Raw genomic sequence first — 17,047 nt, 5'->3', positions numbered from 1 at the left:
TCTTCCCACATCACACCTTGCTTTCTTGCAAACTTGCACAGTCCTGCTTCTTAAAATTCTAACTGAGACAAAAAGAACGAGGAGTACTTGTGACACCTTCGAGACTAACAAATTTATTTGGGCATAAGCTTTCGTGGGCTAAAGCCCACTTCATCAGATGCATGCAAGAAGGTGCGAGTAACAGTAGGGGGAAAATTGTCATGGGGAAATAGTTTTTACTTTGTGTAATGACCCATCCATTGGAGAAACTGCAGAACTGGAATTAATTTGCAAACTGGACACCATTAAATTAGGCTTGAATAAGGACTGGGAGTTGTCAACTGTTTGAAATGGCCCATCCTGATTATCACTACAAAAGTTTTTTTTCTCCTGCTGGTAATAGCCCACTTTAATTGATTAGTCTCATTAGAGTTGGTATGGCAACACCCATTTTTCATGTTCTCTGTGTGTGTGTGTGTGTATATATATATATATATATGTGTGTGTGTGTGTATCTCTCTCTCTCTATTTATATATCTATCTATCTATCTATCTATATATATATCTTCCTACTGTATTTTCCACTGCATGCATCTGATGAAGTGGGCTTTAGCCCATGAAAACTTATGGCCAAATAAATTTGTTAGTCTCTAAGGTGCCACAAGTACTACTCATTCTTTTTGCCGATACAGACTAACACTGCTACCACTCTGAAACCGGTCACCGTGCAAGGTAATTGAGGCAACTTACTGTTAGTTGTGGCGGCATCTTGACGAGAGAAAGCCAGAATATAAAATTATCAAAGTTGGAGAAACCAGTGGATTTGTTAATATTCATGATGTTCAGATTTGTTCCCTCTTTCCTCCAGCTTTTATGGAATCTTATTTCTAGGTTTAAGAGTGTCTCTATTTACGGGTGCTGGAACAATTTGTATCGTGGGCGTGCTGAGAGCCATTGAAGCATTCTGTAAACCCTGTGTATAATGGAGTCCACTTCAAGCCAGGGGGTGCAGCAGAACCCCTAGTTTCAGCATCTATGTCTCTGTTCTTCTCCAGTCTTGTTTCAGAGGATGCTTCTGAGCAGGGAGTCTCTCATTGGTGCTTGATCCTGGTTAGTGCTAAGGACCTCATCCTGCAAATACTAAATACATGTTTAATGTTGAAACACTGAAATCAAAGTTAAGCATGTGCCTAAGGGTTTACAGAATCAGGGCCAAAGGGCCTGATTCAAAGCCTATTAAAATTGCTATGAACCTTTCCATTGACATCATTGGGCTTTTGACTGAGCAATAGGTATATCTCCATATATTATTATCATCATCTCATAGAACTGGAAGGGACCCTGATGGGTCATTGAGTCCAGCCCCCTGCCTTCACTAGCAGGACCAAGTCCTGATTTTGCCCTAGATCCCTAAGTGGCCACCTCAAGGATTGAACTCACAACCCTGGGTTTAGCAGGCCAGTGCTCAAACCACTGAGCTATCCCTTCCCCGAAAGTATGTAGTCAGTGCAAGGCATACGAGTTAAACATTGCCTTGCTTCGTTTCTCTAAAACACTGGACAAAGGCAGTATCTCAGAAGGCCCAGTGCTTTTCCTAAAGTCACCACTGATCTCCTAGTTTTATTTTCTCATTCAGTGTTTTAATGCTACTTAACATGCTGGGAAATCTTGACTACTTAAACCAAACTGTTCTCGCACACACCCACACCCCCAAACAACTTGCTCCGCCTTCTGGATTTTCAAGTATGTTCTGACATTTCTCTATCTTTTTGGAATGATAACTGTTTTTACCTTTGTGTCTTTTCCAGTGCCACTTCCACTGTGCAAAGCAAATAAATAATAACTTATAGAAATTTTTAAGTAATTTCAATTGTGTTCTTATTCTATGGGGCAAGAGTAATTTTTACAGTAAATTGCACTCATTTGCATTTTCTGTAACTTTCTAGGTTAGACTAATAAAAATTAACAGCATCAACCCTTTTTTCTCTTGCTTTTTACAATGATTTGTTTGTGTGCCCATTTTTCAGATGCTGAGTGAGAATCTGAGAGGAGAAATGACTGTAGTACCCACAGGAGCCAAGATATCTCTTACAGATAGCAAGTTTATTCAAGTTATTGCCAAATCTCTAAGTGTCAGCTGCAAGGAGGTACCTACTTTAAATATTTAAAGTGAACTCATGTACAGCAGAAAATTAACTTAAACAAGTATATCTTAGAGGTGAAATACAGTGCAACGTTGAAAACGAAACACAGATTTCCTTGCTAAGTGTCCCAGCTAACCAGGCCATAGGGGGCATTTGGTACAACAATAAGTTAAACCTTGAATTTCTTTTCTATGTCTGTAAAATTCTCTTGATTACTTCTTGGTTCACTGATGATCTATGCTATCACAAATAGTACATGGGTCATTGTCACGCATGGTACTTATGGTGTGAAAGAAAATACTAAATTATTTTGAATTTTCTACATATTTTGACAATATGGAACAATTGAAGCATAGAGGGAAAATACTGTAATAAACAAAATTATAAATGACTAGTACAATGAGAGGCATTCTGCATGTAGCTGTTAATGTGGAGTCAATATTAGTCTCTGTTGATTGCACAACAAATGTTCTATGGAAAACATTGCAAGACATAATTATTATGGTCTTCTCTTGGCTTGTTTTCCGGGAAGGTTTAATTGAATACCTACTCTAGAGTGCATGGGGGTAGGAGAGAAGGAAAAAGAGGGTGAGTTAAACATAAAAGAAGTTGAAGACTACGTTTAGAAGGTTACACGGTCTCCTGCTCATTGAACTCATGGAATTGGGATCATTCTGTGGTTGAGACAGAACGAACAAAATAAACAAAAATAACCCCCCACTTATAGGACAGACAGCGTGTTCCAGATTTTCTGGGGTCATTCTATTAGTGTCAGCAGAACTTGTTGCTGCTGTTCTTTGAATTGTGGGTCACTAAGCTCTTTATCATGCTTTATGAGACAAGATCTCGCTAATGACCCATTGGGGAGGCTTGGAATGACCCCAAATAAGACCAGGGCTTGTGTAAATACAGTTTTTGTACTGCTTTAACTTTATCATTTAGAAACTATATAGTTAAATCAGTACAAACCTCTATTGTGGACACAATTATACCAGTATAAAGGTGCCTTATAGTGGTATAGCTTATAACTGTCTATGGTAGGGGGTTGTACAAACTTAACTATTTTGTTTAAAAAAAAATAAATCACACAACTACTCAAAATAACTAATTTGGTACAAAAACTGCGTGGATCAGGTCTAAGGAAGGGTACAAAGCAAAGCCATTGGACTCTTCAGCTCTTTTCATCTTTATGAAGTTGGTGTCTTCTAATAAAGTGTCTCTTCGTAGTCCTATCAGAGATGAGTCAAGAGCCTTATCGGCCACACTCATTCTTAACATATGGGTGAGAGTGAAGTAGGAATGATATGAAACTTGCAGGGGTGAGATACATATCGAAAATATTTCTCTCTCTCTCTCTCTCTCTCTCTGCTTTACGTAATACACATGAAGATCACAAGTATCTTCATGCTGCATTTTTTGTTGGCTTTTGTGAACCATAGATTCAGCTTGTGTTCCTAGAGGCTGAGATCTGAGAGAATTTTGATAGAAAAGCACTAGTCCTGTGCCGTACTTCTGGGAGATGCTGCATTTTGCTCCTATTTTGATTTTAGGACTGGAGCTGAGACAGCATCTTTGTTAATCTGCAGGTCAAATGGGTGAATCTGCAGACATTGGGAAATAGCTTGTTTGACCTGGATAACAGCTGGTAAGCTGATAAATGCTTTATTGTGGAACAGCTACACCATTTCTAATCTCATGCACCTCTGGCCAATAAATTAATCTTTGGTGCAGTTGGACTGGATCAACACAGAGGTCTGTAAGAGGAGAATACATGCATTGTTTGCTTTTGGTAAACCCTGACTCAGGTGGTCTGAGCAGACAGAAGGCAGACAAGGAGCTTAAGGACCCAAAAGCCTGGTCCACCCGGGCTAAATGTAGCCTCAGGACTTGAAGCGGAAAGTTGACCATGTTACCCAATGCATGTGGGTGAAGGTATCTACCTGTAAGCCATGCCACTAAGCACAGTAGTACGATAGGTTAAAATTAGGAAATAGGGAGAGCCCTAAGAGACAACAATGTGTTCCAGTACATATAAGGGTCTAGCACAGAGGTTCTCAAACTGGGGGTCAGGAGTCGCAAGGTTATTACATGTGGGATCGCAAGCTGTCAACCTCCACCCCAAATCCCGCTTTGCCTCCAGCGTTTATAATGGTGTTAAATATATAAAAAAGTGTTTTTAATTTATAAGGGGGGTCGAATTCAGAGGCTTGCTGTGGGAAAGGGGTCACCAGTGCCAACGTTTGAGAGCCACTGGTCGAGCATCATGTGTGTTAATGTTGAAGGCCTGGGTGGCTGCCTACGGAGTGTTGAGTGCACCAGAAGTTTGTTGATGTTCAACCCTTCTGGCGAGTAGAGTTGGGCAATGGTTTTTACACACATTGGGTTTTTGCTGAAAACTGCATTGGGGGGAGGGCGGACTGAAACTATTTGCCAAATTCAGGTCAAATTCCATGAATACCTTTGGTTGGAAAAAACAGCCTTTTAATTTCAAATGTGGCCAATAAACAAGGTGAAGAACAGCCATATCGAAACAAAAAACTCGAGGGGGGGGAAGAACAAAAAGCATAATTTGTTTTGAGTCGACCAAAACATTTCAGTTGATACAAAATGATTTTTTTGTTTTTGATTAGACGAAAAAATGTTTTGATATGAATCGAACCAGATATTTTATCTGATTTTTTTTTTTCAGTTTGGTCCCTGTACCAAAAAAAATTCATTATTTGCGCAGCTCAAATAGTGAGTAAGTAACATATGTTAGTAACGTAGATCTATTTTTTGGAGTTTATGCAGCATATTCTTCCACTATGAAAAGTATTTCCAAGCAGAATGATTAAAAAAAAATAAAAATAGCAAGTGTTGGTCTCCTCGGTTCAAAACATCAGTAGAAACTTCTCAGCATAGTATATATCAGCAAATAATGTTATATGTATACTTTAAATGGAGTTCAATATTGTTCTCATAGTATGTTTATAGGCTTAAAATCTCAAAAATGGCCAGTGATTCTTGGATTGTTCCTATGTTTAGGTGCCCCATTTGATACACCTTATAGGGGTCTTACTTTCAAAGCCTGGGTGATCTTTTGAAACTCAGACCCCTTTTTAAGTTGCCTCAGGTTGGGTTCCCAAAAATGGAGACACCCATAGTTGTTAGTCCCTTTTGAAAATTAAGGCCTTGATCTCTTTAATCAGCATGAGTTTTCTAAGAGCCTTATGATGGTGGATCCATGATATGTCCATCATATTTATATATTTTACCCTTCACTCTGACCAGCTACCACAAAAAGACAAAATATTGTACATTTGTATGTGACTCAATCAGGTCTCAAAATTTAAGAATCTTTAACAAATGTGGTTTTAAAAGGTCACACCTTATTGATATTAGGATGTGCCATATTTTGCAGGATCCTACTTAGCTATGGGGCTTGTGAATACTGAAAAAGGTTGTTTATTAAATAGCTGTTAGAATCAGCATGGTCAGAGTAGGACTCAGAAGTATCCTAACTCCATATTGACTTCAGGAAACTGATGTATATAACTGATAGTACGGAAGTGGTAAGTTTGGTAATAATACAGTTTTCAGGCATTTAATTTATTATCTTGATCATTTCTTTATTATATTGATTTTTACATGAAGTGGGAGATTGTTTTAAAATTAATTATCAAACTTTAAAGATGACTGCTTAGGGGCTTTTTCATTGCCACTTGCACTAGAAGAACCGACATGCTCATTGTTCAGGAAAATAGACGTTTTAAAATATGCTATTCCAGTTGCATATTGATTATTGGCCAAACCAGAAATGGTTTCCAAAAAACTAATATTGGTTTGACATGAGCACGTATTGATAATAGGATGGAGTTTTGCTGTGTAGAATTCACGTGTGGACTCAGGGATGTCATTTGGGGGATCTAAAAAAACTGTAATTAGCATGCATCCGATGAAGTGGGTATTCACCCACGAAAGCTCATGCTCCATTACATCTGTTAGTCTATAAGGTGCCACGGGACTCTTTGCTGTAATTAGCATGTGCGTCTGAAATAGCATAGTTCAGAAATCCTCTTAATTTAATTCCAGTGTAACTAGGAAGTGAGAAAAGTCCAAATAACTATGGAAACTGGGTTTTATGAACTTGGGGGAGAGTATACATGTAACTTCTTTTCCCTCAAAGAATGTGAACAAGATTGTTTTTACTAACTGGTCTCCTCAATTATTATATTTGGTTACTCTAGAAGTAAGCGTGGGTGCAATATTGTTCTTCTGATGTAAATATCAGTAGTTCTAAGGACACAAATGGTAAATAAAAAGATATGTATGTTACTAAAACTTTTAAATTTTATTTTTTGTTTCCCAGGAGCTGGAAGCCATTAGAGATGCATTAATTCCTTCTTTAGCCTGTGCTGCAGCTAGAACAGGTGACACAGATGCACTAAAAGCCATAAGAGAAATGGTAAAAAATTAAACTTTTTACAAATCTTTTATTTATAGCTTAATACAGAATGCATTTGTAAGAAACTGGAAGCAAGCAATATGTCTGTATAATAGAGTATGGTAGTAACACAAAAAAAAATCTACATTTTTAAGTTGCACTTTCACGACAAAGAGATTGCACTACAGTACTTGTATGAGGTGAATTGAAAAATACTGTTTCTTTTGTTTATCATTTTTACAGTGCAAATATTTGTAATAAGCAGTACGCATTTTGATTTCAGTTACAACACAGAATACTATATGAAAATGTAGAAAAACATCCAAAATATTTAATAAATTTCCATTGGTATTCTATTGTTTAACAGTGTGATTAAAACTGGGATTAATTTTTTTAATCGTGATTAATTTTTTTTAGTTAATCGCATGAGTTAATTGCAATTAATTGACAGCCCTAGCAATAATTCTTTCCTTGCTGTTTTTAAATATGCAGGTTCTTTCTGGTCATATTTAATATATGTATGCATATTTATGTGTGCGTCTGCATGAGTGGTGCACATTCTTAGATCTGAATATTCATTCTTTATGACGAGTGGTCAGGCATTGTGGTAGGTGTGATATGGCATTTGGACCTGTACTTTTCCATCCTCAGACTGTTCAAAGTATTGGAACTGGAGAATTCACCAAAGAATTTCTTGATGTGGTAGAGTATCTTTAGCCACTTGTGAAGGTTCCAGAGCTGAAGGAGGTGCCAAGGATGGTCTTGATATACAAAACTACTGTTTGTTACATCCATAGGTCTATGCATCTCAAAGTATATACATGTTTACCCGTGACTACTGGACACCATTATGGACTTGACTAACCAATTAGTTTCACATAAGCTTTTGAGAAACTGTTGCATGTTTAATGATTTTTGGTCATTGGATTCAAACTCTAACGTTGGAGTAGGTATCATTATGTGACTGAGCCTCTGAACCAACCAGCCTCCAGTGTACCTCTTTCCTTAGGAATTTGTGTGTTTATGTTGTAGGGTGGAAACTTGAGCTGTGAAGATTATGATGGTCGAACTCCACTTCATATTGCATCAAGTGAAGGAAATTTACAACTAGTTGAGTATTTACTGAAGTATGGAACAACTGTTTATGCTAAAGACATGTTTGGTGCTACCCCACTGAAGTATGCAGTCAAATTCAGGTATTAAAAAAATACGTTTTACACACAGATCTATGAGAGCGCTAACCCCATCTCATTTAAAATGTACGTCACTTTCAATTACTGGGTTTTGGTCAGCAATTTGCAATAGTGGAAAGCTGTGATCAATTCTGTGACAGCAAATTCTGTAGTTTTAAAGGATGTGTTAAATGGGTTGGATATTTAGGACATTGTAGCTGAAGAAAACAGCCTTGCTGATGCCAAATCCCAGAGCTAAATAAATCAAGATTCTGTTTTTTTTATCCCTGCCCCCTACTCCAAGACTCCATTATTTGTGGTGAGATTTCTTTATAAAAGAAAAATTTGACTTATTGTTAATTTTGTTTTTGAAGAAGGGAGAGTTCAGGAACTAGAGCAATACGGGAGAGGGGGCTGTCTCTTTTTACCTTCCCTTCCTCATCAGGAATGGAGGGTTTTAAAATAAAATAGGCTACTCCAGTAGGCTGAAGGGTTTTGTACCCACTCTCTCTTTCTGGGTCACCATTTCTCTGATTTCTCTCCCACATACTCCACACATTTATCAGCAGAGGCATGCACAATAAGCATGTGCTGGCTGCCTCCTTCAGTGATTCTCTCTCCGTGTTGGCAGTGACACCAATAATCCTTGAAGTTGGTCTCCTAGGCGGTGGTGATCTGTGGCCAGTCATTCTGCTGGTCTTTATCCTATTGTGTAGGTTCATAGTGCCACAATTTATCAGAATATAAAAAGGTGTCAATCACTGTAGCTGAAATTAAGACTTGTAGTTTGGAGACTTACAACCTTATTGGTCTTCCCACCCATTTGAAGCTACAGATTGACTCTGTCTCTCACTTACCTATGCTTTCCCTGTTTATTCACCCTATCCTTTAGGCCATTTGTCTGTATTTTTGAGGGACAGTGCCCATTTTTTACTTAACAAAATATTTATCCTTTTTCACTCTGTGCCTCCAAAAGGTCCCTCAAGTCCAGTGCATGTCCTGGTCTTTCTCTCCAAATGTCTCTGTTATAGCTTTCAAATGTTGGCAGGTTCACCTGTTTGTGAGGGCTGGATCTGGCTCCCTGTGGAGTCTGACTGTTCTGTTTATGTAACAACTGAAGAAATCGCTGCAAAAGGATGTAAGGTTTTTCCCCTCCACAGGAGCTCAGAAGCTGGCTTAGCACTGATCCCAGTTTCTGCTTACCCAGGACCCTCAAAGCTCTGGGTGGCTGCACAGTGTGCTACTGCTAGACCATTGCGTGCCCCTTACATCTTTATAGTTGTCACTGTCATTATCTTATAACTATCCAAGCCTTTTTGATATAAGCAATATTTATAAAAGTTGTAAACACACACACACACACACACCAACTAAAAGCAAATCAAACAAACTTGCAGTTGAACAGAGGTGCCCCTAGTCCAGTGTGAGAAAGCACTGCATCACTATTAGATGTTCCTGCAAATCAGATACCTGCCTTTATTTTACCACACCCAACTACTGCCTGAGGAATTTCACATGAGTTTGTTGTTTGGATTCCTTTTCATTGCCACTCCTATATTTGACTCCTACTATGCCTCTTTAAACCTGTACACCCATTCTGAAATGGGGAGTGGTAAAAGGAAAACGAACCCTAACTATTTTTAGTTTTTGTTTGTTTGTGCCCTTATCAGAATGAGAAGAAAAGCTAAATAAAATTTTATTGTCTATAAAAATAGCTTCAGGCCTCTACTGCCAAGATACAAAACTTTATCCTGAAACTGAACTGGTTCTGGACATTAGAAATCTTGCAGCGCTAATTTACCTCTGATGTAGATGGGGGTGTATGGAATCAAATATGTGCTAAAAAGATGTGATTACTACAAAATATATTTGAATTGCATTCATAAAACAAGGGCCTGTTGAAGCTGAAGAGAAACAATATTGGTGTTAAACTTTTGCATTTTATATTAAGCAGCAAAGGGGGGGAATGCATGTTTTAAAAATTATTACTAATAAATATTCTGTACTTTATATCATGGTCAGAATTGCAAAATATAAAATTGTGCTTTTTAAAACAATCTAAGAAATGGCCTTAACTTCACAGACCTTTGCACTGATTGGAAATTAATATTTTAGTTGAACTGGAATATAATCACTGATTTATTCTATACAGTGTCTACTCCTCTCAAAAGCTTTGTTTTAATGTGTGTGTCACTTCTCTCAATGATTTGGGGTTTTTTAGCTACTCATGCAAATCAGAAAAATGACTGGTGATTTCTCTCTTCCCTTACCATTAGTATAAATGGTCACAATTTGTGTTTCTGCCAAAAAGCATCTTAACAGAGCACTGTCAACCTGTAGGCAAACAAAATGGCCTATATCAGAGGGGTAGCCGTGTTAGTCTGGTTCTGTAAAAGCAGCAAAGAATCCTGTGGCACCTTATAGACTAACAGACGTTTTGCAGCATGAGCTTTCGTGGGTGAATACCCACTTCTTCAGATGCAAGACTTGCATCTGACTTGCATCTGAAGAAGTGGGTATTCACCCACGAAAGCTCATGCTGCAAAACGTCTGTTAGTCTATAAGGTGCCACAGGATTCTTTGCTGCTTTTACAAAATGGCCTATGTCAACAGTGGTCTCATGTTTAATCTCTTATAGCTTTCCTTAATTTTTAAAAAATTAACTTGATATTTTCATTGCTGTTAAAATTGGAGTTCTTTTAAAAACTATAGCAATCTGCTGCATGTCCATCTTCTCTCCCATAATACATGTACTCATCCTCTTTATTACTGTGTATATACACATTCTCTTTATTATAGGGCATCTCACACAATATCTCACACCCAGGAGATAATGTAGGTCAGTTGTTTGGACCTATCAAAGTTAGCTACATCTCTTTGCCATTTTCCCCGAGCCTTAATAGTGTATTCCTTTTCAAAACTGTAAAATAAATACTTTTATAAAGTAAACTTTTCTAAGCATGAAACAGATGTCTCAGATCAAAATTTCATATATTTTATTTATTATAACCTTTTCCTTCTACTTTAAACTTAAGGACTAAAATGGCTGCAAAGAAAAAGTTGTATACAGTGTGTGTTGCACACTGCTGTGAGAACATCAGAGACTATTGTTGGTAAAGTCACTTCCCACATAAACATGCATTATAATACTTGAAATCTGCAAGGTTAGGGTTATGTTATTTTATTACCTCTGGGACAGAGGGAGAATCTACACCCCACACTGACTCTTTTAAATCACATTGTAGTCTGTCTGATACTATACAGTGTTTCGGAATTTGAAATTCATAGTGGTTCAACATTGTGAAAGTTGAATGAGAAAAAGTGAACCAATCCTGTCATGGCCATCTTAGCTGCTAGAGAAGCAAGGATCAAAAAGAACAAAGCTAATCAAGTTTAAACATACGTTATACCTGCATTTCTTTAAATGGGTGGTAGAAAGTACAGCCCAAGGTCCTGAGCCTCTTACACATGGGCTTAATTTTGTGCACTCACAGTACATAAACTGATGTTCAGAAGTCCTTGCAGTATCAGTGTCTTAGGTACTTTTCTAAGGATAATGAAATAACTCTGATCACTCAGATTACCGCCTGTGGTGAATATTCACTTTTTAATGGCGACCATGGTATGTACCAGTTTTTAGGGATCCCAAAAGACTGAGGGCTAGATCATTCTTCTTGGTTTTAGCTGTAGAGGAAGAGACAACAGGTGAAAAGAACCCATGCAAATGGCCAAAAATTTGTCAGAGGAAGGGAAATTTGAGCACAAGTAGCAGGAGCCCATTTATCGCTTGTGGGGAACTACTCTCTGCTGCCAAATGTATGTGGGAAATACCCACACAATTCTGACCTTGTCAGCACAGATTCCCAACCTGCACCTTCACACCTCCACATGGAATGAGAAGCATGGTTTTGTGGTTCAGACATGATTATAATGCAAGGAGAACCTGGTTCCTGAGTTACCAGTTAGAGTAAGGAGCCATGGGGACTAGCGGAGAAGGTCTGGCCCTCCATAGGGGCCCTGAGATTGGAAGGATTTCTATATGGATCTAAGGTCATCTCTGGGGCAGGAGGGCTGCACCTCATACCACCTCTAAAGATCTCCAAATTCCATCTACTAGATGAGGAGCTGTTGCAGTGAAAACAGTGGGCTCAAGGCTATTAAGGTTTCCACTTGCTTTCAGTTTATTTTTAAAAAAGAAAAGTCTTGCCCACACACACTTCTCTCCTCCTCCCACCCCTTGCACTCTGTTCAATATATTTATTTAATGCTGACAAAAAATACCACAATGGAGCAATGGTCTTTTTAGGAGTGTTAGAAATGCTGAGTACTCCAGGACAGACCACTACCAAGGAAACCGATACAGACACTGTTTGCATATAGTCCTGTTCAAAATACAAGTTTGTGGGTAAATGTAAAAGCTTTTCTGCTATAATCTGTTATCAGTTTCATTTTTCAAATGAGTACTAAACTGCTTGATATGTTGTGGTTAAATCATACTCTTATGAGTTGTATTATGTAAAGAAAAGTAAATACAGCACTAGTTCCTACTTGCTGTCTCCAGGAGACTCTTACTGACAGACAGCCATGTCTCAAGGGACTCTTCTGATGAAATATTTAAGATAACTAGTCCAACTTACAATATGTGCAGTTGCAGTAACTGATCATGCTTACTTTGCTGCAGAGAAACAAAGAAATGAAGATTTCAGTTTCACTCTGGGCAAAAAATTGGCCACATGATTTAAATGCTAAAATTCCATTGAGCAACTGAAATAATTTAATTTTTGAAAAGGCAAAATTTTAAAACCTTGTCATAAAGTTGTTACCAGAATAGCTTGTAAGGAAATGTGGATCTTGTATCAAATTTAAAATTTTATATTTTAAGTGGGCTTCAAATCATGATAAGCTTTAAAGTAACTTCTTTGTCAAGATGAAGATTTCAGAACACAAGCTGTTTGACCTACAGTCCAGTTTCAAAATAGGAGGGTATTATAGTCTTCAAGAAGAATAAGAAATGTAGAATAAACTGAACATACATGTGAACTTATTTTTGTATTTGTTGATGAATTAATATTGAGTGACTGGTTTGTTCCTAAGGTATTGAATCCAGCCATAGATTGTTAATTTGGGTAATGAACAGCCTTGTACTTTTCACTTTAAAATGTTCCTATAGCCCCCTCCAAACAAAGTCACAATAGATGTGATTATACTTGAAATAGACATTCTGGAGCAGTTATGTTTTTGGTTGGGTTAAATTCTGCCTTTCAGTTTGGGAATTAGGCAGCACAATAAATTAACATATTTTCTTCTCTTGAGACCTGGGTCCAAATCCCACAGGGCATTAGGTCAGGTTCTCCAACTATCATATTTTGGCTGGTGGTTTTCCCACAACTCGATATAGTGCCTCTTTATTATTACCCTTTTGGGTAATATATGGTCTATTGTCAAATTTTGTATACATCCCACAGCATTGTAATCCAAACAACAAAGTTTTAAGGAGCCATTGCAGTGGCCTCAGAGTTCTGTGGCTGAGGAATGGGAGCCAGGCTGGTCATGTAGATCCTATCAGACCTATCAGGCAGAAGAATGCACTCAAGGGAGAGGGCCAGCCAAAGCATGACCATGGGTGGATTAGTAGGCCATGAAGAAGACTGTATCCAGTTGGGAAGAAACTTAGCAGAGGGGTATTTTGTGGGAGATTCTCCCAAAGGTCAATAAGAATCTAAATTTATGGGTGCTTATATCATCCATGAAGTCATAGGAACTTTGGCATCTCTCATTTTAACCCACAAGGTTTCATTGCTAACATTTAAAAACAACAGAAATCTTACTTTGGAGAGAACCAAAATGCCTGCCTAATCTATCCCTTTATGTGGAAAATACACACAGAAATACTGTTACTCTGTGAATGCCTTCATTGTCTATTATCAGAGGGGTAGCCGTGTTAGATGCATCCAACGAAGTGGGTATTCACCCATGAAAGCTCATGCTCCAAAACATCTGTTAGTCTATAAGGTGCCACAAGACTCTTTGCTGCTTTCATTGTCTATCTGCATTTCAGTGCTTGAATTAACAAGAGCTAGAAATGGGGACAGTCAGGGAACAAATAAATAGATTCATATTTGAAAGGTATTTATGTTCCGTTCTCTTTGTTTTGGATTCAGTAATTGAGAATGTAGCATTTTTGTTAATTCAGTGTGCCAAGGTAGTTAAATGATGTGATAAGCCTTTGCTTCTTCCTGGCCCTACATCAGTGCAGAGGAAACTGGGTGGGGTTTAGTGGCCTCTGATGTGAAGGAGGTTAGAGATTATCTGTTGGTCTCTTGTCTCTTTAAACTCAGGCTCCTTGAATGGAGAACATACTCATCAGTCTCTCTTTTTTTTTTCTGTTTTATTTTCTGGGTTTTTCTTTTTTTGGAGTGGGGGGGAGGAGCGGAAATGGGACATACCAATCTGAAAAATGGTGAGAACCGGTGTATAAAAACTGTGTTTATGGAATACTTGTTTTGTTCTGTAGATGTTTTTCCCCAGGATATTTAATTGTTAAAAATAACTCTTTTTCTTATCAATATTTTTCATAAAGGCACATGGAAGTGATTCAGTTACTGCGTGAAACTGGAGCTCACCTTTCCAGCCAAGAGCTAGAGAACATAGGAACGGAACTTTGCAGGTAAAGATGACCTAAGTTTAGATATTGCATTGTAGCATGGTCCAAGTGTCAGGAGCCCAGCTAGCTCTCAGCCTGGTAGCTAGGCAACATAGCAAGCTCAGCTGGGCTCAGTGAGCCTTCTCCAGATGTGTGTGTTCCTGATGGGGCAGGGGAGCCAGCATCCTGCTACTTGATCCTTGCAGCAGCAGTAGCACAGCAGCTGCTCGGCTCGTACCATGCCCACAGCTGTACCTGCCCTGCATTGGCTTCCACTTCTTGCTCCAACTCTTGTTCTGCCTTGACTCATGTCGGCTTCAGTGTAGTCCTTGTCTCCCTGCCCTTTTCTGACTCAGACTCTGATCTATGGCTTGGCTTCCTGATTGTGACTTTGGCTTACCCTTTGGCTTGGTGTTCCCAATTCTGATTCTGGTTCTGACTTTTTGGCTTCGCCTCTCAATCTTGACTCTGGCTTCATCCTCGGATTGGTACCTGACTCCTGGATCTGTGCTCGCCATTACTCTGGACTGCCTCCACAACCACCAGGTAAGGTCCTGCTGCAACCACTAGGTAGGCCTCCCGTGTCCTGGCATCTTACACCAAGTCAGCTGTGCTAATATGCAGCAGTTACAGTTACGTCATCATCATCCTGTTATCTCTATTTTCAAGGGTAAATGATGTTGTTAATATGCCCAGGACTTACTTTGAAATGGGAAACAAACAGGGGCTTTATTATTGAAGCAAACCAATGTGGTTGGGTATAAATTACCGGAGTGATACAATAATACGTTAGTGCAAACTAGGGATCCACACAGGGGGGAGTTACAGCACAGCATTTTGGTGTGCACTACAGTTCACACGTCCATAGTCTGAGCTGTGGTGCAGTGTAGCAAGGCCCTATGGGTTGTAATCTTGGGTTGTAATCTTGATTCTGACATTGGGTTACTCTGTCTGTAAAATGGTGATTTTTGATAGTAACCTGTTTCAAATGATGTGAGAATTGTTTCTCAAATCCTTTCAAGATGGAAAGCACTATATAAGTAATTTATTATATATGCCAGGGACCATTGGGTACCTGGCATATACTATTTTGGGGCTGAATTAATAACTAAAATGCAAGTAAAGAGACAAAATTTACTATTGACTGTGTGACATACCTGAAGTAGTATAGCAGAACTCCACAAGTGAAAAGGAGAGCATTATGGAAAATGTGTAAATGGATATGAAGCATCTGTCCCTCTTCCTGATGCATTTTTATACATTTTTTTATTACTTTTGGGTTGTAGGGAACTTTGTGTTTTTGGTGTCTAGATCTTGAGATTAGAGCACCAGGGACAATTTATACTGAAACAACGGAGTGGTTTTATTCAAAAAGAATAAATACCTGTACTATGGAGGAATAGCTTCAACCTTAACTGTAGAGCGAGAATAGCTTCTGCCTCAAGAAGAATAACAAGAAAATCTCATAAATATGGGTTCAGACCTGCAAATTGGTGGGAACTCTAGCCCCAGGTCACTATGCCACTTAAGTACATGCTTAACATTAAGCAGATACATAGTCCCATTGACGTCAACACTTTCCATACACTGCTTTTCCATGCTAATTTTTCATTAATAAAAAATTGCAGTATTTCATCAACTTAAAAGAAAATTATATGGCTTATTTTCAGAGGTGCTGGTGACTCAATCACCTGCAGTTCCCACTGAAAATTGTGTCAGTGGATTCTACAATTGTTAAAGTAACAGGCCTTTCTTTTTTTCTTCCTCATTCCCCCAACAATAAATTAAATACTAGTCTCCTCACCCAGACAGAATACTGAGCAAAATACATTGTACCATGTCCTCAAGGGCTACTGCTATGCTACCCCCACAGAAGATATGGATTCCACAGTTGAGGGCCCTCTGCTAATAACACCTTGCTACCAGCTCTTGGACATCTAAATATAGGGACTTTAAATATAGTTCCTCAACTGTTATGACAATACGCAGAAGAGAGATCTCTGGCACATAGCCTGCGCCCAAACCATATAGAGCTATACTGCATATTTCCCAGAACATTGCAAGTGATGGAAACAATGGAAAGACTTTTCAAATTAAGAATTTGCTAACTCTGATCCACCTGTCAGAAGTATTAGGGGAGCGGCTCAGAAAATTACATTCTTTCACAAATAAATTGACCCCATATGTAGCCCCTTCTGCCCTCTGCAGAACCTGTTTAACTGGCTAGCCTGATAGTAGTACTACAAAAATGAGAGCATGTAGCTTTAAACAAAAAGAGAATGTGATGCAATTTGTTGTAGTACATTCAGGGAATATGGTATACACTGGATCTGTATTGCGTGATTGTATTTTGAATGAAGAGGTAATGAACTCCTAAGGCTTTTGAGGCATTTTAAATTGGTTTTTAATGCTATCTCCTGTGCAGAGAGTGCAATATACATATGTGGAGAGGAGAATGAGTGGGCTTTGTGCATGGAATGAGTGCATGAATTTCCTTGTCTTGAGACTTTCCACCACACAAAATGAACAGTGCATGAACCAGCTCTTTCACAGCCACCCCACCCACAGAGAAGAATAGTGGCCTCACACCTATGGGGAACCCGGGATTATTGCATCAGCGTAAATCCTGTGGCCATGCCCCTTGCACTGGCCTACACAGAGCTGACCTACCCACTCCTGTATCAAA

General features: G+C 38.7%; 1 protein-coding gene across 2 annotated transcripts in view; it reads left to right on the top strand.

Moving 5' to 3' along the window:
* Positions 1-17,047, top strand: part of ASPG (asparaginase) — a 74,597-nt gene that overhangs the window by 45,528 nt on the left and 12,022 nt on the right. For both annotated transcript variants that reach the window (XM_045017052.1, XM_045017051.1), the window contains exons 10-13: positions 2,007-2,126; positions 6,472-6,567; positions 7,579-7,742; positions 14,299-14,385. In XM_045017052.1, the coding sequence (XP_044872987.1) occupies positions 2,007-2,126; positions 6,472-6,567; positions 7,579-7,742; positions 14,299-14,385 (467 nt within the window). The remainder of the gene's footprint in view (positions 1-2,006; positions 2,127-6,471; positions 6,568-7,578; positions 7,743-14,298; positions 14,386-17,047) is intronic.

Source organism: Mauremys mutica, chromosome 4, assembly GCF_020497125.1.
Source record: "Mauremys mutica isolate MM-2020 ecotype Southern chromosome 4, ASM2049712v1, whole genome shotgun sequence".
NCBI lineage: Eukaryota > Metazoa > Chordata > Testudines > Geoemydidae > Mauremys > Mauremys mutica.
The sequence above is the reverse complement of the archived record's forward strand: the minus strand, read 5'-3'. Positions and strand labels throughout refer to the sequence as shown.